The 25,177-nt window shown below is 42.6% G+C and overlaps 1 protein-coding gene across 1 annotated transcript in view; it reads left to right on the forward strand.

The window, feature by feature from the left end:
- Window positions 1-651: 651 nt before the first annotated feature.
- Window positions 652-25,177, forward strand: part of Myh13 (myosin heavy chain 13) — a 51,163-nt gene continuing 26,637 nt past the window's right edge. The window contains exons 1-19 of the mRNA XM_027946845.3: window positions 652-855; window positions 2,549-2,692; window positions 2,778-2,934; window positions 4,448-4,475; window positions 4,788-4,899; window positions 6,635-6,727; window positions 8,917-8,980; window positions 9,076-9,174; window positions 9,278-9,381; window positions 10,901-11,039; window positions 13,141-13,259; window positions 13,999-14,148; window positions 14,253-14,423; window positions 15,158-15,467; window positions 17,503-17,576; window positions 17,681-17,768; window positions 22,545-22,662; window positions 23,479-23,602; window positions 24,636-24,772. Of these exons, the coding sequence (XP_027802646.2) occupies window positions 652-855; window positions 2,549-2,692; window positions 2,778-2,934; window positions 4,448-4,475; window positions 4,788-4,899; window positions 6,635-6,727; window positions 8,917-8,980; window positions 9,076-9,174; window positions 9,278-9,381; window positions 10,901-11,039; window positions 13,141-13,259; window positions 13,999-14,148; window positions 14,253-14,423; window positions 15,158-15,467; window positions 17,503-17,576; window positions 17,681-17,768; window positions 22,545-22,662; window positions 23,479-23,602; window positions 24,636-24,772 (2,435 nt within the window). The remainder of the gene's footprint in view (window positions 856-2,548; window positions 2,693-2,777; window positions 2,935-4,447; window positions 4,476-4,787; window positions 4,900-6,634; window positions 6,728-8,916; window positions 8,981-9,075; window positions 9,175-9,277; window positions 9,382-10,900; window positions 11,040-13,140; window positions 13,260-13,998; window positions 14,149-14,252; window positions 14,424-15,157; window positions 15,468-17,502; window positions 17,577-17,680; window positions 17,769-22,544; window positions 22,663-23,478; window positions 23,603-24,635; window positions 24,773-25,177) is intronic.

Raw genomic sequence — 25,177 nt, forward strand, 5'->3', positions numbered from 1 at the left:
TCCTCAGTTTCCAGCAACTGTTTCCAGATTCACTTAGGAACTGGGGGAGACCTCAAGGCCACAAGCTCAAACGGGAGGCACAATTTAAGAAGATGCTTTAAGCCCCCTTTTACTGGGCTCACCAGGGTTGCCTTTCATTGGTACAGATGTGCACACCAGGGGCTGAACGAAGAGATGTTCCCAAAAGTGACCCTCAGAAAGAAAAAACAATCCTCACACATTTTTTGTTCCCTTTTTTGTTGTTGTTGTTGTTAGTACTGGGGATTGAATCCAGGGGTGCTTAGCCACTGAGCCACATCCCCAGCCCTTTTTATATTTTATTTTTTTAGACAGGGCCTCCATAAGTTGCTTAGGACTGGCTAAATTGCTGAGGCTGGCTTTGAACTCACAATCCTCCTGCATCAGCCTCCTGAGTTGTGGGGATTACAGGCACACATCCATGCCCAGCCTAAAATGTGCCTTGTACCTCATTCCTATTTGCCCAGTGTAAGTCATAGACCTGGTTGTAGATCCCTCAGGACCTAGCTCTTCCCAGAGCCTTTGAATCTGGCCTCCTGTTGAATAGAGATAACAGATAGCCACCCTATAGATGCAGTGTTCTCCCAGGTATGAGATTCAGCAATCCCCTGGTCTTCCTAGCTCCCTGCAGTCATGAGCTCGGATGCTGAGATGGCCATTTTTGGAGAAGCAGCTCCCTACCTCCGGAAACCAGAGAAGGAGAGAATCGAGGCTCAAAATCGCCCATTCGATTCAAAGAAAGCCTGCTTTGCGGTGGATGATAAGGAAATGTACGTGAAAGGTATGATCCAGAGCAGGGAAAATGACCAAGTCATCGTCAAGACCCTGGATGACCGGGTAAGTGCTGATCTCAAATGCCTTGGATAAGATGGGCGTCCTTGTTTTCCTTGGGAATGGAATATTAGAAATTGCATCTAAAGACAGACTGAAACTTACATCTCCCTGTTCTATAGTGAAGTTCCCATGCCATACACCTTGCTCCTGTCTCTTTCCTTTGAGGGTTTGGGCTTTGAGGATTTTTTTGGTGTTTGCTTTGGAGAAGAGGGGAAGGTGCAGGTGAAAGGCTTTGGACTACTTAAAAGCAAATTGGTGCTATTGTTGCTGGATGGAAAAACAAATATAGCTCTGTGGGCTATACACAATCATTCTTAAGAGGAAGCCCAAGAAGCACTGGCTAGTTTAATATGGAGAATTACAGCATGCCTTTCAATTCAGTACTTATTGGATACCTAGTAGGTTTCCATCAAAGCATGGATCACTTTTCAAATATTTGCAAATCTTAGCACATTCCTTCCCCTAAACTTACCCATCTAGTGTAGGAATCAAGATGTGTTCGGCAAGTGTGAGTCTCAATTCAAACTTGGACACATGAGACAGATTTTTCTTAGTTTTTTTTTTCTTTATTATTGGACATAATCTCTGATTCCAGATCTTTATCACTGGGCTAGAAAAAAAATGTCTTCAGTCACTCTTGGGGTTGTCCCACCCTCAAGGTTGTGGCATAGTCTCAACCTACACAGTCTTGCTTCGGGGTTGCATTGCCTCCTAAAAGATCTATTTAGAAAAACGTGCCAGATCCTAAAGGTTCAGGATACAGAGACTTTTCTCTCATTCCTTTGGCCACAGTGGGGTCTGTCTTTCTAGTCTAAGGCAGTGGCACAGGAGGGCCTCCCTTCTCAAGAATTTTAGGCTATAGCAAATCTCCTTCCTTTTACCTCTTCTGTAAAACCCTCAAAGGTCCTCTAGGCACTTTGGTTTTTGGAAAACAAAATCCAGAAAGTCCTATAGGCTACTTCTCTTTTCTGCCCTATTTTCTACCTCTCTTAAGAAAGAAGTACAGAGCCAACTGCATCCTTGAATGAGGACAGGCAGGAAAAATACAGGGGGGGTGGGAAATCCAGTAATCCTCTCGAAATATTTTACAGCCATGAACCATGCATGATGCAGGCTCAAATGTTCTAACTTAGGAGAGCAGGGGTACAAAGAATTATGGGAGCCTTGAAGAAACAAGGAAGAGAGGAAATGGGTCTCAGAAGAGGGGACACTTGAAGGTGTCCAGATATCATTTCAATGAAGATATTCATTGAAGATAAAGGAACCCACTTGACCCAGGGCATTGAGGTAGAAATGCATAAAAAACACTGGAGCCGTTCCTTCCAACCTTCCAACCTTTGTCACATCCCAGAACTCACAGCAAACCTGGTAAACAAAGGCAACCTACCTTGATAGTGGCTATCCTAAGCTACATCTGGCCACCCTGAAGGCAAAGGGCTCTATAGCTCTGCACCCCTGTAACCGTCTCCTGGAACCCACAATGGCAGACTGATTGGGATCATCAGACCAGCACTGGTTTGACCAGAATCAGGTTAATCAAGGGCAAGTTACTTAAAGATCATCTCTAGACATGGAAATGACCAATAAATATATCACTGAATGTACCACATTATCTCACTACTTCCACCCCTCCAATGAAGAGGGGTGCAGATCATTGGCTTCCTCTCCATTGCTTGCTTTTCTTCTCAATACCCAGACGCTCACTCTGAACAGTGACCAGGTGTTCCCCATGAACCCTCCCAAATTCGACAAGATCGAGGACATGGCCATGATGACCCACCTGCACGAGCCTGCTGTGCTGTACAACCTCAAAGAGCGTTATGCAGCCTGGATGATCTACGTGAGTGCCCTTGAACATCGGTGCACATCATTTATTTCTCTGAGTAAAAACAAGATCTAAATGATTAATTTTCTGATTTTCCCAGACCTACTCGGGCCTCTTCTGTGTCACCGTCAACCCCTACAAGTGGCTGCCGGTATACAACCCAGAGGTGGTGGCTGCCTATAGAGGCAAAAAGCGCCAGGAGGCCCCGCCCCACATCTTCTCCATCTCTGACAACGCCTATCAGTTCATGCTGACTGGTGAGTCCTCTCTTTGTTCATGCTTTTAAAAATAATTGTCAGTTATTCAAGCCCGTTAGAGGCTTTGGCCATCTGAACAGTGCATGAACCAAAGAGCTTCAGATGATTTGGGGATGAGTAGCCAGCAGTGCAAACCCTTCTATTTACTGGTCATAATGCATGGAAAGTCCAGTGGTCAAGGCCAAAGCCACACTAAGTCCATGCTTATTTAGGGAGCACAAAGAAATGTCCTGTCCTTACCTGCAAAGCACCCTTAGCATGGACATACTTAGAAGAGAAACTATATTAGTATCCACAAAGTTGTAAAAATAGGTGGAAAAGTCTCCCTTTACCTGCTTTCCCCCTTAACTCAGGCTTCTGTGCATCTTCCCCGGATTTCCAAGGTGGCATTAGAAATAGAGATATGGTGATACTGCCATGCCATTATCACTTTTATCTTCTCAACTTTTGCCTGATTTGACTCAGCACAGAGACAAGAAATAAAAGCCAGCATTCAAGATCGGAGGACACTTAAAAATCATCCAGTACAATGTTACCCATACTTCAATCATTTCTATCCCACATTTACAATCTTTACCCTTTCTGCAAATAATATTTGTTTTCTTTAACTGAAGTGACCTCAGTTTTAAAGGGAAGGTTAATATCACTATTAGGTTGCTATAAGAGCTATAACAAAGTACTACAGACTGGGTGGCTTAAACACAGAAATGTATTGTCTCACAGTTCTAGAGGCTAGAAGTCTATAATTGAGGTTTCAGCAAGGTTCTTTCCTTCTGAGGCTGTAGGAGAATCTGTTCCAGGTTTTGCACTTAGCTTCTGTGGTTTGCAGGCAATCTTTAATGATTCTTGGCATGTAGAAGTGTCACACTGCCCTCTGGCTTCATCTTCACATGGCATTCTCCGTGTGTGTGTGTGTGTGTGTGTGTGTGTCTTTAAATGTCCCCTTATTATAAGGATACCAGTCATACTGGATCAAGATTTCACCCTACCCTGAAAGACCTCATCTTGATTAATTACATCTGCATCTTATTTACATCTTATTTCCAAATAATTCTGAGGTTCCGGATATTAGGACTTCAATATATGAATTTTTTCAATCCATGCACTCTCAGAAATAGTTTCTCATGAGTAGAAAATAAAAGTAAGAGAAAAATACCATGACAGCCAATAAGTGCCTACAAATTCTAAATTGAAACTGTGGTCTCCTACTTGCTCTGAACCTGAAACTGACTTTCTTTGTTTCAAAGGGAGATGGAAAGCAAAGAGTTAAAGATCTACCAACATGAACAACTTTTACATGTGGGGTTCACTGTTCATCTCCCAGGCTTTCCATACATCCCACATTTAAGAAATCTGCACAAATTGTCACCAAGATTAGACATGTCTGAACCACACCACAAGTTCAAAACCCAACCAGGCCCTAGGTTCTTTAACTTTCCCCCAATTTGCTCTGTATTTAAATCTTATCTTTTTGTTGTTCACTTATTTTGTTTGCCTCCTTTTGCGTTTCTAGATCGAGACAACCAGTCTATCCTCATCACGTGAGTAACCTGTGTTTAAACCCATGATGACTCAGAAGCCAGAGCCCATCCCTTCCACTTTCCTTTAACACATTTAATTTTCTTTTTGGTACTGGGGATCGAACTTAGGGGCACTTGACCCCTGAGCCACATTCCAGCCCTATTTTGTGTTTTATTTAGAGACAGGGTCTCACTGAGTAGCTTAGTGCCTCCCCAATGCTGAGGCTGGCTTTGAACTCGCCATCCTCCTGTCTCAGCCTTCGGAGCCACCGCTGGGATTACAGGCATGTGCCACTGAACCAGGCCTTTTACCATTTACTTTTAAATTGACAGTGGAGAATCTGGTGCAGGGAAGACTGTGAACACCAAGCGTGTCATCCAGTACTTTGCAACAATTGCAGTTACTGGAGACAAAAAGAAAGAGCAGCCAACAGGCAAAATGCAGGTAAGCAATGGCCTGCCCTGGAGGCTTATTAGAATAAGCATGTCTGACATATTGGGTGAGCACCAAGGGTGTGTCACAGCTCAGATGAGCCAGGTAAACAGAACAGAAGTTTCCTCTTCTCTGTATTCTCACACAGAACATTTCCAATGCCAAATGTGTGAGTTTTTTTTTTTGTTGTTGTTGTTGTTTTGTTTTTCCCCCCATACCAGGCAATATCCTAATTCTCTATACACACCCACTGGGGTAACGGGTGGGAGCAGCAATCTTACAATTCAATTCAATTATGATACTAACTCCCTGGAAATAGTATCATATTCCATAAGACACCCCCCACTTCAGGTGTCCATTGCAAGTCCCAGTGCTAAGTGGAACTGAACAGTTACACATCTGGGGCTCCTACAAACCCTTTCTCAAGTTCAGTAATTTGCTAGAATGGTTCAAAGAACTCAGAGAAACACTTTACTTACTACTGGTATATTATAAAAGAAACAATTCAAGAACAACCGGTTGGAAGAGATGCATAGAGGGGTAAGACAGGGAGAGAAGCATGGAACTGCCATGCCACCTCCCAGTGTCTCCATGGGTTCGTCAAGAATTCTCCATGGTTAAGAATTCTCACAGAGGTTCTGTTACATGGGCATAACCAACCAGATCATTGGCTTTGGTGATTAGTTCAACCTTCAGTCTCTCTCCCCTGAAATCTCCAGTCCTGTAATCAGTTCCCATGGCAAGCAACTCTCACCCTGGGGCTGTCTGGGGACCCCCCAGACACCACTCATTCATTATTAGTATATAATAAGACACTTAGAACTTTGGAGATGCCAAGGGATTCAGGAGATTTGTGTCAGAAAACGGAAATATGCATCTTTTATTATATCACAATCAGGGGCAAGGCAGAAAGTGGACTTGGGATATAGCACTAGTTCCTTCAACAATAGTTGAGTGATCTTGACCAATTCCACATGCCCTCTGGAGAAGGGAATGGAAACACCAGGAGTTTTCAAATTGAAGCACACATCAGAACCAATTAAAGGGCTTTTAAAAGGAATTGAGAGCCTCAGCCCATAATTTCTGACTAAGAAGGTCTAAAGTGGGATCCAATGTTTTGCCTTTCTAACATGTTTTCATGTAAAGTTCTTACTGCTGGTCCAGGGACCACACTTTGAGAATCACTAGGTTTAATAGTTTCCAAACCTCTCTGGAGCCAGAAGGATAAGTGATGGAAGTGAGGTAGAAATCCTTTTTACCATAGTAGACTCCTGAGTAACAATTTTTATGATTTTTTTTTGTTTTGCTACTTACAAGACATTTTTGAAAACCATTTATTTTAATTGCACGATCTTTGAGGTCATTTCCCCTTCTGAACACAAATGTCTATGATATTAGGTGAGTACAGAGGTACATGTACCTAAAAATCCATGATTTATAATGAAATGTAATCAGAGAAGAGAGGCAGTGTGAATGTCAAGATGGAGAGGATAATGTTCCATCCTAGAATCTGACATGACCAGGGGTTCCTTCATTGCATCCTAATAAGAGCTTCCCTGGGGTAGGACCTTAAGACTTCTTAGGTGGGATCTGGTGGGGCCCTGGTATCTCCACATGTCTGCACTGAACACCAGGTAAGACTGGTGGACACTTCTCCCTGGACCTTTCCCAGAGCACACACACTTTCCAGTCACCTGTGGGCTTCTCAGGAAGACAGTCCAAAGTCCTCTCTTCTCTTTGTTGTTAGGGAACACTGGAGGATCAGATCATCCAAGCCAATCCCCTGCTGGAGGCCTTTGGAAATGCCAAGACCGTGAGGAATGACAACTCTTCCAGATTTGTAAGACACAGCCCAGTTTTCACCTACCCCAGCCAACCACACTCTGTCCTTAAGTGCTGGATGTGAAAAATTGTCACATAAACTACCCTCCAGCAATTCAGATTAATCTACTCAACTGGAATTTGTCAATCCACTTTGAAAAAAAAGTGTTGGCCTCTTCCTGGCAGAGGGAGGATTTAGCTGTCTTTCCCTAACTAGTCAACATCACCTCACAAGCATCCTGAAGCCTCAGAGATTCAAATTCTGCAAGTAGAAATCAATTCTTGAATGCTAACATCAGATTCTCTAGATGGAGACATTTTAAACCTTATTTTGGCCACTTTTATAAGTGTGTAGTGATATCTAATGATGGTTTTAATTTATATCTCCTAAATTGGTAATGATAGTGAACATCTCTTCATGTGCTCACTTAATATTACTGAGCAACATCCATTGACTTAGCCACAGTATTCTTAGTGTGAATTAGGTTGGTAGATTTGACCTACTCCAAGTCAGGAAGTCCTAGGAGCTACAGAAGAACTAGCCAAAGACAAAAGGGATCCCAGTAGGAATTGGTTGGTGCTAAGTATATTAAAGTCAATCATTCTTCCTTCAACATTTCACTTAGGAATAGCACCACCAAAGAGGTATATTTATTTCCACACTGGCAAATAAGCATTCAGCAATATGTTCAATTTCATTGGCCAGGGGAGCAAATACTCAAGAGGTACAGCCCTCATTTATGCCTCTAGTTGCAAAAGTACCTCAGAACTTCACACATCTCACCAGCTGGACAATCTCAAGCTCACATTTTATGGTCACCCCATAAAGATAAAACGGTTGCTGATTAAAAAGTAGATGCATTCCTCAAAGACTGTAGCTCTGAGCCCTGGCCTTTCTTTCCTCAGATATGCGCTTGGTCCCCTGTATACTACCTACTTGTACATCTGTCTTCCTGGGTGCAAAACTAAGCCCTTCTTTGTGGGGGATCTGAGTACATTTTACATGTGTAGAGATGTATTACAGTGCTTGGACCAATTTTAGCTATGGTGCTAATCTGATTCCACATTTAAGTGGAGATGATGCCTTTAGGACTCCCTGTCATCACATCCATTTATTCACTTTAGGCCTTTCCTTTTGGTCCTGAGCCAGAATTCATAAGCACTCTGTACACCTTCTGCCCTCCAGACCTTTGTAGGCTAGTGATTCCATTGTATTCCAGAAATTAGCTAAAAATACTGAAGCCCCAATACTCTCATTCACACATACGTCCATTGAGCCTTCACAAATTCAGAAAAATATTGAGAATATTATTGAGTACTGACCACTTTCCAAACTGTGTAGAATAAACAAGTCAACATTTTCACCCTTAAATTTATTCACAGTATGGTAGAGTACCAATTAAATGGATATGAGAAAGGGGCGCACATATTTTGTATGTACTATGCACATATTTATATGTACTATGTAAATTAATACATATATAATTCACATGTATGCATTATATCTAAATTTTATAAAATAATATATAAATTAAAGTTTATATATTTTATATGTGTGTATGTGCGTATGTGTATATATACATACACATTAATATATACATATATACACATACATATGTTTGTGTGTATATATATACATGTGTAAGTATGTGTATATATATGTGTATGTATGTGTGTGTGTGTGTATACTTTATTTATCACTCCCCAAAAAGGGAGAAACCCAGACCCTGAGTTGTTCTTTGGAGAGCCAGATGCCTAGAAGTTAGACTTGCCTGTAATAAGTAGTATGTAAAATCTCAGAATTAGCATTCAAAGGCAAAAAATAAGAAAAAAAGAAAAAGAAATTAGACAGCCCATCCATACAATCAATTCTAATATTTGAGAAAGTATTTGGGAAACAAGGTGTAAAAATAGTATAAAAATCAAGGATGCAGTCAGGAATGAGGTGGTTCCAAGCAGGGAGTTGGACGGGAGCCTATGGATGCCCCCTGAGCTGTAGGAACAAGGCTGGGAACTCTGGATAGGGCTACCTGACCCTTGGTTGGCTCAGCCTGGGGACTGCAGGAGTGAGACGAACCGAGACAGGAAGTACTTATGTTTCTGGCTTCACTGCCTCCCTAACCCCGTGCTTCCCACCCATGGATGATAGCCCACACAGAATCATATAGAGCAAGTGACTGTGGTGTTTTTCATCCTGCCATTGGACAGGGGAAGTTCATTCGGATTCACTTCGGAGCCACTGGAAAGCTGGCATCTGCTGACATTGAAACCTGTAAGTCTGGACACTTGATACAAATACCTTGGTAGTTTGCCACTAAGGTCACTCTTGGAAACCTGAAATTATTATTTTTGTTGTTGTTACCGTAGATCTCTTGGAAAAATCCAGAGTGACATTTCAGTTATCTGCTGAGAGAAGCTATCATATTTTTTACCAAATCATGTCAAACAAGAAGCCAGAGCTCATTGGTAAGCTCTCGGATATCATTCTTATCTTCCTCATCAGTGGCTTTGGGACAATACCCAGAGTAAGTTGTGTCTACAGTATTAAAAAGATCTTGGTGTTTTGCAGACCTGCTTCTGATTTCAACCAACCCCTTTGACTTTCCCTTCGTGAGCCAGGGAGAGGTCACTGTAGCCAGCATTGATGACAGCGAGGAGCTGTTGGCAACTGATGTAAGCATGAAATTAATTTGTTTATGCAGAGAATTAAGGAGTTTTGAACTGACAGGCAGCTCAGGGAACTCATGAGAAAACTGGGACCCAGGGACACTAAGTGATTAGACCAAAGACAGGGATTGAGAGCTCAGAGAATGAGTCCACTTTGCCCTTTTCCCTACTTAGCTCCACATCACAAGATTCCAAAATAAAAATCCAGGGGTTCTCCAAGCACACATCTCTTCTATCCTCTAATACTTGAATTAGAATAAATTTTTGCATTTATAAGCTTTGTAATGTAACATTTGTTGGAAGTTTTCAGGTTACAAAATCACCTACCTACACGGCTCAAGAAAATTTAGAAAATATGAAGAAGTACAAAACAGAGAGGCAAAATAATAATAACAATAATAAACAACCTCACACTGCAATGCCTCTCCATTATTCTTTCTACCTGTCCTTGTAGGTTCACTTTAGGGACCTATCTCCTCCATATAACTATCTAGTCTGTGGCCTTTTACTTTGGGGAATAATTTGAAAAATTATTATCTCATTAAATCCACATGAATACCATCTATAAGGTATTCATGTGGATTTAATGAGATAATATATAGATAGTACTTTACCCATCCAAAGTTCCTCCACTCATCCCACTCCCCCACCCCATTATGGATGAGCATCCGCTGCCTAGAGTGAACATTTGGCCTTTGTTTTTTGGGGATTGGCTTACTTTGCTTAGCCTGATATTCTCTAACTCCATCTAATCACCTGCAAATGCCATAATTTTATTCTCTTGTATTGCTGAGTAATATTCCATTGTGTATATATATATACCAAATTTCTTTATCCATTCATCTATTGAAGGGCATCTAAGTTGGTTCCACAGTTTGGCTACTGTAAATTGTGCTGCTATGAACATTGATGTGGCTGCATCACTGTAGTATGCTGTTTTTAAGTCCTTTGGGTATAGACCGAGGAGTGGGATAGCTGGATCAACTGGTGGTTCCATTCCCAGTTTTACCCAATGCACAGCACAAAAAAAAAAAAAAAAGAGCTTTGCCTAAATTTGCCCCTTTTTCATTCGAAAACCAATGGTATTATATTCAATGATCTCCTTTTCTAGATCTAATGTTCTATAATGCATTTATTTGATTCTGAACAATATTGGAACTCCTATGTTACAATGATAAACGCTCAAGCTTTGGGACTATTTCTCCATCACTACCTATGTGATTTCCTTCCCACGATGATTCCTAATCGCCTCATCCAGAAAATAGCCCCCATCTATGTGCAGTGGGAAGGATTTTACTCAGTTCTTATTTGATGGACAAAGACAGATCATTCAATCACCTACAGACACACAAACATGTTAAATAAATGGTTTTTACCCACTAACTTACCACACCCCACCCATCATCCATTTATTGGAACAAATTTTATCTCATGTTCTGTAAGGAGGTGAGGTCTCTGCCAGGAGAAAGCTGCAGACAGATCCCTGGGTCCTGTTGAGACAGCTGGTCCTTTTTCCCCCTCTCAGAATGCCATTGACATCCTGGGCTTCAGCTCAGAGGAGAAAGTTGGGATCTACAAGCTGACAGGAGCCGTGATGCACTATGGGAACATGAAGTTCAAGCAGAAGCAGCGAGAGGAGCAGGCAGAGCCAGACGGCACAGAAGGTAACTTCTTTGAAGAAGGTAGATTTGACTCCCCATCTGTGTTTGTGTGTGGATGAGACCATGGGAACTAAACACTACATCTCAAGACTTGCTCTTCCAAAATTGTATAAGTGGAACTTGAGTTGTCTGAAGCTCAGTGTACCTACAATGGGGAAGTCCACCAGCTTGATTGGGGACTCCCTGTAGTGGTGAATGACCAACCACTCTGCTAGTTTCCACATTCTAAGTTGGCCTGCTTTTTAAGGTAGAATTAATGCGAGAATATCATGAAGTGAACTTTACTTTCTTTCCATGTATATCACTACTATTAATGTAAACAATACTGTCATAATCATTTTGGGCCTAAAATGAGGCCTTTGATAAAGTGGGGTCCAAATTTTGTTCTTCCTATTACTCCCACCTTGACATCTGTCGAACTTGACCTTGAAGTAAGGACTGGTGAACAAATGTTCCTCTTCCTAACTCTCACCTGACTGATCTCACCATTATCCTCTGAGAGGCTTGGGAGTAGAGCCTAGGGAAGCAGGAGGGCTGAATAGGGACAGGATTAACCCCTATGTGTCCTACTTATTGAACCTCTTATCTCTCACAATGTACCAATTCCTTGAATAGAAGGCTGGCAACGTGGGTCAACCCTGATAATTCCAGATTTATCTGTCATTCCCACAGGGTGTGAAGCAGAGTGTTTTTAGCCCTTGGGTAATAAAGAAGGAATTAGAGACTAGGCCCCATAAAGCCTACCTGCTTAGGTTAGTCCCTCCTAGGATAGTCTCCCTTTTATATCAACTCAAAGTCCACTGGTTAGCCATCTCATCAGGGATGTGATAGCCTATCATACACTCCTGCCACACTCAGGTGAAGAAAAGCGTGTATTAACACCCCGGGGAGCATGTCTCAGAAGCGGTCTTAGAATCTTGTCCATGATAACTGTGCAGAGTAAATCACAGGAGAGAAAGACTCCCGGAGGAATGCATTTCTGACTGAAGTAATCAGGGAAGGCTTCCTAGAGGAGGAGCCACTGATTTTGGGCTGTGAAGGATGATTAGGATTCTGGAAAATGTGGGGTAGAGGGAAGAATAGGCATTAGAACTGCCTCCACAAGGTAGTCCAGAAAAGATTGTGTGGGAAGGAAGGGACAGAGAGGGGTCCACTTTGGCTACAGAGCAGTCTGTGTGTAGTGGATTTATAAGAGATTAAAATTTAGACGTGATTATTTTGGCATTAGTTCTGAAAGTCCTTGAGTACCAGGGTAAATGGTTTAGAACGTATTTGGCAAGCTGCAGAAACCACTGACACTCCAAGTAACAAGGGAAGTGTGTGACCACCTGGGATTAATCAGCCAGCAGGCAGCTTGTCGACTCACCAACCACCCAGCCCAAGGGGTACCCCCAGGAGTTCACATATAACCTATGCACATCCTCCAGGATGCTTTAAATTATCTCTAGATTACTTGCAATACCCAAACAATGTAAACACTATGTAAATAGCTGTGCTGTATTGCTTAGAAAATAAAGACAAGAAAAAGAAGTCTGTATATGTTCAGTACAGATGCAATCTTTTCCCAAATATTTTTGATCCAGGGTTAGTAGAATCACACATGCAGAACCCACAGATACTGAGGACCAAATGTAGTCCATAAGCCATATAAAATTGCCCATGTTCAACTGCTTTCAACTGTGAACACTTGAAGACAGGGTCAAGGTTTTGAGTTTTTCTCTGTCAACCACTAGCACGGCACTTTGTATAAATTAGGAAAGGGCCTAACATGTATTGTCAACTGTCCACATGGTCCTTTACTTTAGTACCATTTTATGTATTATCGGACTCTAATATAACTATGCAAGTCATGTCTTTTTATGAAGTTGAAATATCAGTAGGTCAAGATCAAACAAAAAGTTAATTGCTGATAAAGGTTATATCCAAGAGGCAAATTGCAAGTTCTTGAGACAGGTCCCTGGACTATGAGTCCAAACCTCACTGAATCAGTGCAGTCCTGGTACATATGGTTAGAATGCAGAGACATCAAAAGGACTCATGGAAAACATTGGGTGCCTTAGCAGTGGCTGCTTTTTTGCATGACACATTTCTCCTCTTCTGTCAGTGGCTGACAAAGCTGGGTACCTGATGGGTCTGAATTCTGCAGAAATGCTGAAAGGCCTGTGCTGTCCCAGGGTGAAGGTTGGAAATGAATATGTCACCAAAGGGCAAAATGTCCAACAGGTAATGGAGATGCTTCAAATCCAGTTGAGGAAGATATTTTGCTATTTTAATCATCATATTAAAGTCTTCTCAGTGACAGTTTTTAGAAATACATATGAAACTGGTTTGGGCATTAAGGGGGAATTCATTTTAGACCTCAGGGGGAACTCAAGTCATGCCAAAGAAAAAATGTCCACCCATCACCACCCCCTGGAAGTCCTGAGCACCAGGAATCAGGCAGTGAAGAACCCTCTAGAGCCAGGTGGCTTTTTCTAGCATCTTTACTGAGGTGGCATGGGCAGTCATCTTTCTCCTTCTCTATTTATCTTTGCTTAGGCAGAGAAGCTTTCTCCACCTCTTTGGGTGGATGACCCCCTCATACTTCCCAAGTTTACATATCTGTGTTTCCAGATCCACCCAGATATTGAGACCAGTCAACTCCAGATTCTCATAAGAGATACTCCAATTCACTCATTCTGGATCAAGGATCCAACTCTGGCTCCAATAAGTATGGCCAGGGGCTAGAGTCATGGGCTATAACCCTGGCTGTTAGAAAACTATCTTTGTAAGTGAAATAGTTCTCAAAGAAACAGGAGCATCATGAGCTGGACAAATGTCTCAAGAAATATTTAATATATATTGAACAGTATGAAATTGACAAAATTCAATGGCTTTTGACCTTCTTGACATCAATTTCATCTGTTCCAACTTAATGTGACTGTAAAAACGCTGAGTGTGGTGTGGGCGATCCTTCCACAAGGTGACCAACTCAGTGGGAGCCCTGGCCAAAGCCGTCTACGAGAAAATGTTCCTGTGGATGGTCACCCGTATCAACCAGCAGCTGGACACCAAGCAGCCCAGGCAGTACTTCATTGGGGTCTTGGACATTGCTGGCTTTGAGATCTTTGATGTGAGTTTTTTTGGGAAATGACTGGCTGACTTGGTGTCTGCTTGGCAGAATTTCCAGGGAATATTCCAAACTCACTCAAACTCTTTGGTATTGGAAACACCTAGTTCAACAGCCTGGAGCAGCTGTGCATCAACTTCACCAATGAGAAACTGCAACAGTTCTTCAACCACCACATGTTCGTGCTGGAGCAGGAGGAGTACAAGAAGGAAGGCATCGAGTGGGAGTTCATTGACTTCGGAATGGACCTGGCTGCCTGCATTGAGCTCATCGAGAAGGTAGAGAAACGCTGCTCCCCAGGGACAGCGTTTTTTTGGATGGGACCCTGGAATACTTGTTACTCTGCCTCTTCTCTGCTAATAGATTGGTGTCCTAACTTGATTCTTCAAGGCTGTGAGCCTTCAGATGACTGAATCCCCTTTTATAGAAAGGATAAAGCATTTGAAAAGCACCCCAGAATCTGTTCTGACACTTCAAAGTGGTGCATGGATGGTTCAGATCCAAGGGTTCCGTTATTCCCAAGAATGTGAGTGCCAGTCCAACAAGGACTGTGGCACTTCTTACCCTCTAGATTTGCCCAAAAACCCAAGGGGGAAGGACCGTGCACAATGGGGTTCTTGGTAGAACATTACTATGGAAACAAGAGATGACATCAACTTTTAAAAAAGGACTTCCCATAATAATTTTGAAAACTGATCATGTTGAAATAACTATATCTTCCTAAGTAGCCATAGGAAGCCCAGATATCATTTAATGTATGATTCATCTTATGGCTCTATGTGCAACTTTCTATTCATTCCATGTTCTTTTATTCAACAAATATTAAACACATTCTGTATATCTACCATTGTTTGGTCGTTGCACCAAAACAAGAGCCTTGCTCTTACAGAGCTTATGTTCCAGTGCTGGAAGTACCAGAGTGATGGCACCAAAGAAATTCTCTTTGGCTTCCCCAGACCATGGAGCCATTGGTAGACACTCTGAGGAATGGTCTCTGTTATCCTCCTTCCAGCCTATGGGCATCTTCTCCATCCTGGAAGAGGAGTGCATGTTCCCCAAGGCAACAGACACCTCCTTCAAGAACAAGCTGTATGACCAGCACCTGGGCAAGTCCAACAACTTCCAGAAGCCCAAGCCTGCCAAAGGCAAGGCTGAGGCCCACTTCTCGCTGGTGCACTATGCAGGCACTGTGGACTACAACATTGCTGGCTGGCTGGACAAGAACAAGGACCCCCTGAATGAGACTGTGGTGGGACTGTACCAGAAATCTTCACTGAAGTTGCTCTCCTTTCTTTTTTCCAACTATGCTGGTGCTGAAACAGGTAAAATTCTTATCTCTATCCCCCCCACCCCCTGTGGAAATCTCTGTGTAATTACTCATATCACAAAGCTGCTCATAGAACCAGTAGTCAAGCATGAGCTTCAGGCTGAGCTAAGTTTGTCTGTCTCTGTTCTCCATTTTTTCTTTTTCCTACTCCAACTCCTCCTTAAGATAGACGTCTGTGGAGGTAAACTGCCCCTCTTAGTGCACAAAGTCACTAATACTAAATTATTTAATTATGTTTTTATTAATATATAATTTACATTCAATAAAATTTACCCTTAACATTTTTCAGCAGTGCTTAGTATATTCACAATGTTGTACCACCACCATCTGATTCAAGAACCATTTCATCACCCCTGCAATCTACCAACATCCATCACTCCTCAATTTCGTCCAGATCCCCTGAAAACCACTAATCTCCTTTCTGTCTCTGTGGATTTGCTATTCTGGAGATCTGTTACAAATTGAATCACATACAACATGGCCATTTGTGTCTGGCTTCTTTCACCAGACTAATATTTTCAAGGTTTGTCTATGATGTAGCATATTTCATCAGTACTTCCGTCCTTTCTGTAGATAAATAACATTCCATTGTGTGAATGTACCACATTCTGTTCATCCATTCACCCATTGGCAGACACTTGGGTTGCCTTGACCTTTTGGCTATTGTGAAAACTGCTGCTATGAGCATTTGTAGACATGTTTCTATGGGAATATGTGTTGTCAGTTCCCTTGAAAATATACCTAGGAGTGGAATTGCTGTGTCACATGGTAACTATGGCAACCTTTTGAGGTGGCTGAATCCTTTTCCAAAGTGACTGCAGCAGCTAGTGTCACTTTTTAAGGTTACCATTGTATTTATATTTTAAATAATTGCCTAACTTGAGTTGAAAAGGAGAGACTACCTTAAATGTATAAATTTATTACATTAATGCTTTTCATTTTAAAATATATGCAATATAAACATTTCATAGATAATTGGATCTTTTAAAAATTAATGTCTAGCATACTTTGGCAGAAAAATGTGATAAATGTGCATAAATTTAAACTTGATGTGGGCTAAATATGAAAGTGAGCCATTCAGAAAAAGTAGACCAAATATCACTGACTCCAAATTCAGATAGCAAATTGGGTTATTTCTATTAGAAAGAAGAAAATTTGACTTGTAGAATATTATCGGCTTACTTTTATTACCTTCTGTTACTTTCTTATTAAGAAGTAAACAGGGGAGCTGAGGATGTACAGGCCTTGCCTAGTGGAAAGGACCTGGGTTCAATTATCAGTACTGCCAAAAAGGTAAGAAAGAAAGAAGGAAGGGAGGAAGGAAGGAAAAAGAGAAAGAGCTAAACAAAAATTCTGGAATAAAAGGATGTCAACTCAAGAAAGAAATCACGGGGCTGGGGTTGTGGCTCAGCGGTAGAGCTCTTGCCTAGCATGGGTGGGGCCCTGGGTTTGATCCTCAGCACCACATAAAAATAAATAGATAAAATAAAGGTATTGTGTTCAACTACAACTAAAAAATAAAAAATATTTTAAAAAAAGAAATCACAGTCATTAAGAGGGACATCTCAATCTTGCCAATTAGTCAGTCTGATTTCATGTCTAACCTCTAAAGGTAAGAGACCAATCTTCTGTTCTGAGAGTCTTAAATTATTATTAAAGTAAAATGCCACCCACATGCACCCTCCCCACCCCATCAATGGGGATAAAGTTGAGCTTCCCCAAATCTGGACAGTTTAAAAGCATCTTTTAAAAAATCAAACAGGGGGCTTAGGGGTTGAGCGCTCACCTAGCACATGCAAGGTCCTGGGTTCTATCCTCAGCTCCACATATAAATAAATAAAATAAAAGTATTGTGTCCAACTACAACTAAAAAAATTATTATTTTAAAAAATCAAACAAATAATAATTTAAGTCTGTTAAGTCAAAAGAAAACCAAAGCTCCTGGTTTTGGACTTGAAAGAGGTGATTGGAGAGTCCACCACTGTGTTCTCTGGGCTGCCTCTGACATGCCCTTCCGTGTCTGCCTCCAGGTGACTCCGGGGGAAGCAAGAAAGGCGGGAAGAAGAAGGGATCCTCTTTCCAGACGGTGTCAGCCGTGTTCAGGGTTTGTGTTTTGGCAACTTCCACATTGCAGTTATTCTGTCTGTTGAAAATGACATGTGCTGAAACAAATGAGCTTTTTTTTTTTTTTTTTGGTTTGTGTCCCAGGAAAATTTAAACAAATTGATGACCAACTTACGGAGCACTCACCCTCACTTTGTACGATGTCTGATTCCCAATGAGACCAAGACTCCTGGTGAGTAGCAATCTATCTTGCAGAGCGTTTATCAAACCGAGCAAAACTTCCTAAAATGTACATAAAATTCTGTGCATGTGTGTAGGGAAAGGATTCTAGTCTTTATCACTTCTCAAATGAGTTTGTTAAATCAGGTTACCTGACTTGTAAATTAAAACACTGGATGCCATTTTAAATTCTAGTTTCATTTACTGTGAAGCAGCTTTTGAGTTTAATGCCATCCCATTTACTGAATATTGATTGTACTTCTTGCACTTTAGGAATCTTGTTAGGGAAGTTGGTTCCTGAGCCAATGTGTTCCAATGGGTTGGGCCTACATTTTCTTCTAATATGTGCAGAGTTTCTGGTCTAAGTTTTAGGTCTTTGATCCACTTTGAGTCGAGTTTTGTGCCAGGTGACAGATAAGAATTACATTTCATTCTACTACATATGGATTTCAGATAAATAGTTCAAAAATGGCTACTAGGTGCAATGGTACATGCCTATAATCCAACAACTCGGAAGTCTGAGGCAAGAGGATCACAAGTTTGAGACCAGCCTGAGCAACTTAGCAGAACTCTGTCTCAAAATTTAAAAAGGCTGTGGATATAGCTCAGTGGTATAGCGGCCCTGAGTTCAATCCCCAGCACCACAACCCCTCCACACAAAATGACTTATATGACCCATGCATGTTTGGGATAGATGTATATTAAAAAATTATTTAATTTAAATACTAAAAATTATTCATTTTTATATCTGAAATTCAAATTCAACGAGGCATCTTTTTTTTTTTCTGGTGCCCCTACCATGAAATCATATCCCAAGTATTGTATGTATGTGTATAGACACATTTCATCCATAGCTCTCATAAGATTCTTGAAGGGCTCTATTGGCTTCTTTTACCCTAAAGTAAAGAATAATTGCATTTGGCAAATAATTGTCTTTGGTATCCCATCATAAAACAGCATCAATCACAATAGATTTTTGGTTTTTAATACTGTAGTGTATTTCAACCACCTTATTAAATTATCTCTCATCCTTGAAACAAATACATGTGATTACCTCCACTTTAAAAATGAGAACTGAGAATCAGAGACCATATAAATCTAGATAGAGAACATCATGCTTTAGTAAGTAGGATCCTAATTGTTACCCAGGCCCGGCTCACACATAGTAGAGTATAGCTGTTTCTCGGGGTCTTTTGTCTCAAAGAGAACAACTATTGTCACAAAGAACTGTGTCTGTGAGGGAGCCTACACACAGTGCTCGTGATAAAACACCCGCCTCTTTCACATCACAAGTGAATAGAGAGATCAGATGGCCTTCAAGTATCAACAGATACAGGAATGGATTGACCTCTGGGAGTTCCAAACTGTGCCAATGGCTTACCTTTTCTTTCAGAAGGTCAATTCTAGGGAAATCCATCGTTTCCCCTCTGTTTCTCTTTTGCTCTGGCATTGCTCTGTTTTCATTCTCTTGTCTGAAAAGAGACTAACACCCTACTATGGTAGATAGCCTGGGTGACACCTCAGAAAGCACTTAGTTCCTAGAAGAGGTCACACTGGAGACCCTGGGATTCCAGTGCTTCGCCCCAGGGCACTCAGAGCTGGGACTGAAAGCCACAGTCCAAGACCAAATCTCCAACCTCCTCCCCATCCACAGGCACATGTGGTTCTTTCTAGTTGTTCTTCTACAACCTCCCAGGGCTTCATGGGATCAGAAACAGGAACCCCTAGGAATCAGGGCTGCTGCCTCCCTCTGACTCTCTTCTTGTGACAAGCCTGGGACTTTGCAGATGTGTGCTGTTTTAAAATGTGGATTTGACTATTATTCAAGTATGGTGAGGCCATCAGATTAGGAGAGGACTGCTTCTGAAAAGATGGTTTGTCACAGGCAATTCCCAAGACAGAGGGGCTCACCCTGTAGGGTCAGGAAGGGAAAGACAAGGGCCAGGTGAGGGGGCAAGAAGAGCAAGGGGAAAATCTCAGATAAGAGACTTTATTGTGGTTTTCATGGAAAAGAATGAGTGAGTCGATGTCAACAGGCTAAGCTGGTTTAGGATTGGATAGACCCGAATAATTGCATCAGGCTTCAAGGTGTATGAACTGCCCCAGATATCTTGCTGCTGTGTGATTAGGACAGAGGCATAATGTCTCAGAGTGAGAGCTGGATAAGGACAGTTTGGAAGGTAAAGGCTTTGGATTAGTTGCTTTGCATATGAAAGGTTAACTTAAAAAGGAGTCATTAGCTAAGAATTCACTAGCTACAGAAGGGGCAATCTTTCCCTGGTTAGCAGGTCCCCTGAGATGTCAAAAATTATAAAACTCAGCATGGATATCATGGATGTCATGCAACTGCCTGGGGAAGGGTGAGATGGCAGGAGAAAAGAGTGAGATGGAAGTAAAAAGTGAAGGGGGATAAAAAGGAAAAATCTTCAGGGGTTGGTAACATGAGAAGAAGGAGGTGATGGCTCAGGGAACATTTTAGAAGTTCTGGAAATTTGTACCAAAACAAATGAGGACTTTTCATGGACCTGCTAGAAAACAACTCAGCCAGGGCTGGGAGGAAACATACAGAGGGTCCAGTCTTCGCTCTGCCATTACCTTGCAAAGCCTTTCACCTCTCCAGGCCTCAGTCTCCCCAAGGTTCTGTGGAGATTAGGAAAGGGCCCTGTACCCCGTCCCTCCTCTCTCTCTCTCCACCACCAAGTGCACACAGTATACAACAGGTGCACAGCTTGGCAAGCAACATGGCTGCTCTGGTCTCCCCATCATCAAATGATGGTCCTTTTCTTTTGGTTCTAGAAGGATCATTGACCTCTACCTGTGCCTTTTCTCCCTGCTCCTGGCTCTTGTGGAGATGCAGGCCTTAGCCTTGCCTTCCACCATGCTTGGTTGTGGCAAATCACAGGGACAAGTGTCCATGAAGCCCCCTACAGTGTGTCAGGGGCTATTTTAACCTCTTTACATCTTCTTCCCCTTAATCTTCACAACAGCCTTTTAAAGCAAATACTCAGTATTTTTCTTATTTTTCAAGTGAAGAAATTGAGACACAGAAAGTCCCTGGTTCACATAGCCAATAAATAGCACAGCAGGGATTTGAACCAGCAGGAATCGTCATCTGAGAATTACTGAGGGGTGGACCAGATAATGTTTAAGGTTCTGTCTACATCAGTGATTTTCTGAATTTCTGATACAATTTCTATTTGGTCTTAACCAAATTTTTCTCTAGGGAATCACTGTCCAATGGAACCTTTGGGAAGGATAGAAATGTTCAATATCTGCACTGTCCAATATGGTAGCCATTAGTTATGTGAAATGTGGACTAAGTGCAACTAAGAAAATGAATTTTTAATGCTAATGAATTCAGATGTAAATAGCCCCACATGGCTAATAACTGCTGTATCAGACAGTGCTGCTCTAGCAAAGCCTTAGAAATTGTATAATGATCTCTCCTCACAACCACCAGGGAAGCTTGTAGCATTCCAGAAGTTTTCATAAGGTTAAGTCAAAGCCAGCTTTAGCCACACCCTCCCCAGCAACTTAGGAAGCCCTTGTTAAGAAGCCATCGTGTTGGAACTGGAGAATATCATGCTAAATGAAATATGCCAATCCCAAAAAACCAAAGGCCGAATGTTTTCTCTGATATGTGGTTGCTAACTCACAGAAGGGGAGAGGGTGGTAGGTAAGAATAGAAGTGCTTTGGATTAGACAAAGGGGAATGAAGGGAAGGGAGGGGGAATAGGAATAGGAAAGACAGTGGAATGAATCACACATTACTTTTCTATGGGCATGTATGATTACAAGACCAGTGTAATTCCACATCACGAACAACCAGAAGAATGGGAAGTTATACTCCATATATGTATAATGTCAAAATATATTCTATTACCAGGTATAATTAATAAGAACAAATAAAACATATTTTAAAAAGAGAAGCCATCATGTCACCATGGTACCTTGCCTGTAACCCCTCACATAGTCCCAAGTCAGAGTGTTCTCAGCCCCAGTTTGATTTGTGTCTGACCCAGGCTGATTACCAAGAGTGGCAATGGTACCACATGATACATGGGGATTTGTCCTTCGGTTTACTCTTCTTCACTGCAAATTTTAGTCATCACCCTCACTTCCCAGGGCAGGTGCTAAGCGATTGACTGATGATCATCCACCCTGAATTCAGCCTGCTCCCTACCACAGCCCACCTTCTTCTCTATTTTATTTCTCTTCTCTCACTAAAGACAAATCTGTATAGTGTAGAGACAGGAAGGGATTTCAAGGTATCTAACAGGAAGCCCAATAACCACTCCATACCTAATGTGCCCTCTTTGAGAGCCTTGCTAGAATCCAGAGCTATAAGTAAAGATCAAACTGTTGGCTCTCATTTCCTTGGTTGTGGGTGCCAGACTCTCCCAAAGAGACTGGAACTTGTAATCAGGTTTCAGCTACCTCCAACCCCTGTCTTAAAGCTGGCATTACCTTTAGTGAAATCTGGGTGTTTGGGAGTGGCTCCTGGTGCCTCAGATCATCCAGGATGAACAATGAGCCATGAAACTCTGGAGGTCTTGCCGAAAGGACTGCAAGTCTTAGATCAACCTGGAAAAATGGGCAAGACCCTGTCTCAAAATTAAAAAAAAAAAAATTACAAAAGACCTGGAGATACAGCTCAGTGGTGGAATACCCGTGGGTTCAATCCTCTGTACTGCAACAACAACATCAAAAACAAAAAGAAAACAAAAAAGTAAAAGGAGCTGAACAATGAAAAAGCCACAGGCATCCCCTTAGGATGTTCTCTTCCCAGGTGTGATGGACCACTACCTGGTCATGCACCAGCTGCGCTGTAATGGGGTTCTTGAGGGCATCCGGATTTGCAGGAAAGGATTCCCCAGCAGGATTCTCTATGCTGACTTCAAACAGAGGTAGGTTACCATGTCTTTGCATCTCTCTCCATTTGAGGGCACCTTTTGCTCTCCCCAAAAGCATTCCTTGGGTAGGGTAGTTGGTGAATTTACAAGCTTCCTGGGGTTTTTATGGACTTTGCCTTTTGCTAGGGGGTGATCCCATGTTCAAAATGAGTGCTGGGCCTGCCCTAAATGGTCCCAAGGCCAGAGCCCTCTAGCTTGTAACTCTAGACTGCAGTGACTCAACCTCCACATTATGGACATTTGGAGCTAGATAATCCTTTATGAAGGGACTGTCCTGTGCATTGTAGGACTTTAGCAACATTCCTGGCCTCTGCCCAACAAGCTGGTAGCAAACCCACAGCTCTTACCCTTAAGCTGTGACAATCAAATATTTCTTCGGACATCCCTGGGGACCAAATTGCCCCTGTTAAGACACACTGCTCCAGACCTCCTCTCTCCTCCCACCTCTCTCTTATGGGCTTGGAAGTTCAGGCCATGTCCAGAGTAGAAGAGGAGCAGGGACCCCCTAGAGGCAGGAGAACTGAGGTCTGTAGGTCACAGCTGATTTCAAGGCTCTTTTAAATTAGATACGAACCATTGCCTCTGAAAGCAAAATTCCAGCCCTGTGTGCACTTGCTGGGCTTCCTTTTTGCTTTTCTCTCTCTACCATGGCCCTAGTACCAACCCCTAAATCTCTCCCTCTCCCAGAGCAGCTGATAGTATCCTACTTCCTCCTAAGGCTGGAACAGAAGGTTCTGGAAGCCCTGGTCTCAAGCATGGGACCATTCTGGGAGTTGAATCTATTTAAGGCGTGTTGTCACCTTTCTTTAGATATCGGATCCTCAATGCCAGCGCCATCCCAGAGGGGCAGTTTATTGACAGCAAAAATGCTTCAGAGAAGCTCCTGAACTCTATCGATGTGGACCAGGAACAGTTCCGGTTTGGTCACACCAAGGTGAGAACAGGTGGAACTGGAATCTCACCACACCCCCAACCCCTCAGGGAACCCACAGTTCTAACTGCTTGTTAGTTGGATGGAGGGAAGAGTCTCTTTCCTCTTCTGGTCCACCTGGCCATCCCTTATCTGAAGCCCAGATAAAGGAAGCTCTGTGGTTAGGTCTCCACATTGGTCTTGAAGTGACTAGAAGCTGAGATTGGAAGCCCCAGTGAATAGCAATGGGGAGCTTTTATGTCCTAGAAGGAGACAAGAAGAGAGACTCAGGGAGAGAAAGAACCACAGACAGATGAGAACATAGAAGATTCCAGAGACAGTGAGGGCTTGAGCAGAGTAATCATGACCAATAAAATGGATGCTAGTTATTGAGCACATGTGTTATGAGTCCTTCCAAATGTATTTCATTCTCCTTACAATAACCGGTGAGACAGGGGGCATGCCTCATCCAGTTCTTGGGAAGGCAGGGGAAATGGGGGGTAAGGGCAGGAAGGCAAGGACAAGGACAATGCTCAAGGTCACATGGAGAGGTAAGTCAGATAGGAACCACTGAGTGGCAAAGGCTGGCTTTCAGTCCTGGCCTGACTCCAAAGATCTACCTCCTGGAAAGAGGCAGGCTGGGGTCCTCAGATGGTCCACAGAGTATTCTGTTTCCTTGGCTTCCATGGAGATGGAGTAAGTTCTGCCACTGCATACAGTTGGTGCAGGGGACCCGAGAGTGAGACCCGCCTTTGTTGATGGGCAGGGAGAGAAGGAGACCTCATCTGGGTACAGTTGCACTAGTGTGATTTTCTGGACTCATTTTTACTGTCTGAGCATAAGCTCTGACAGAACTGGTCCATATGAGTTGGTGGGCCTGGAACCTACTTTAGAACGGGTCATCTCACTGCCCCAAAGTCACTGGGAAAGAGTCCTGGAGGCTAAACTGCCGCCGGTTCCAACCCAGGGGTGGGCTTGGGCAGAAACAGGCTCCTTCAAGAGACTCAATTGACAACCTGCTGAAGACAAAGCAGGGATCATCTCTCTTTGAATGCAGGTATTTTTCAAAGCTGGACTCCTGGGACTTTTGGAGGAGATGAGAGATGAGAAGCTGGTGACCCTTATGACACGCACGCAGGCCGTGTGCAGGGGGTATCTAATGCGGTTGGAGTTTAAGAAGATGTTGGAGAGGAGGTGATGCAGACTCTCCCTCTATGTTACCCTGCCCGTCCCACATAGCAGCTGGTTGTTACTTCCTGCTTTTATTGCTGGGAGACTCTCCTTCATTCATTTGACCAACATTTCCAGAGCAGCAATCTCATACAGAAATGAACCCTGTCTTCCAGCAGCTCACAGAGGAGGGGGAAGCAGACATGGGCATGACCAATTTTAACATAAGTGCAATGTTATAGTCAGGGGAATGGGGGCCTGACACAAGCAAGCCCCCCAAAATGCTTGGGGCTTTGGAGTTGGCATGAATGGGTCAGCACGAACTTTTTTCCCCTCGGAAAAAGTTTTGCATAACGTGTTTTAAAATATGATCTGGAAGGGACACCAACAAGCAGGTCACTGTTATTGGAATACTGAATGAGGCAGGTA

This window comes from Marmota flaviventris, chromosome 17, assembly GCF_047511675.1.
Source record: "Marmota flaviventris isolate mMarFla1 chromosome 17, mMarFla1.hap1, whole genome shotgun sequence".
NCBI classification, from domain to species: Eukaryota; Metazoa; Chordata; class Mammalia; order Rodentia; family Sciuridae; genus Marmota; species Marmota flaviventris.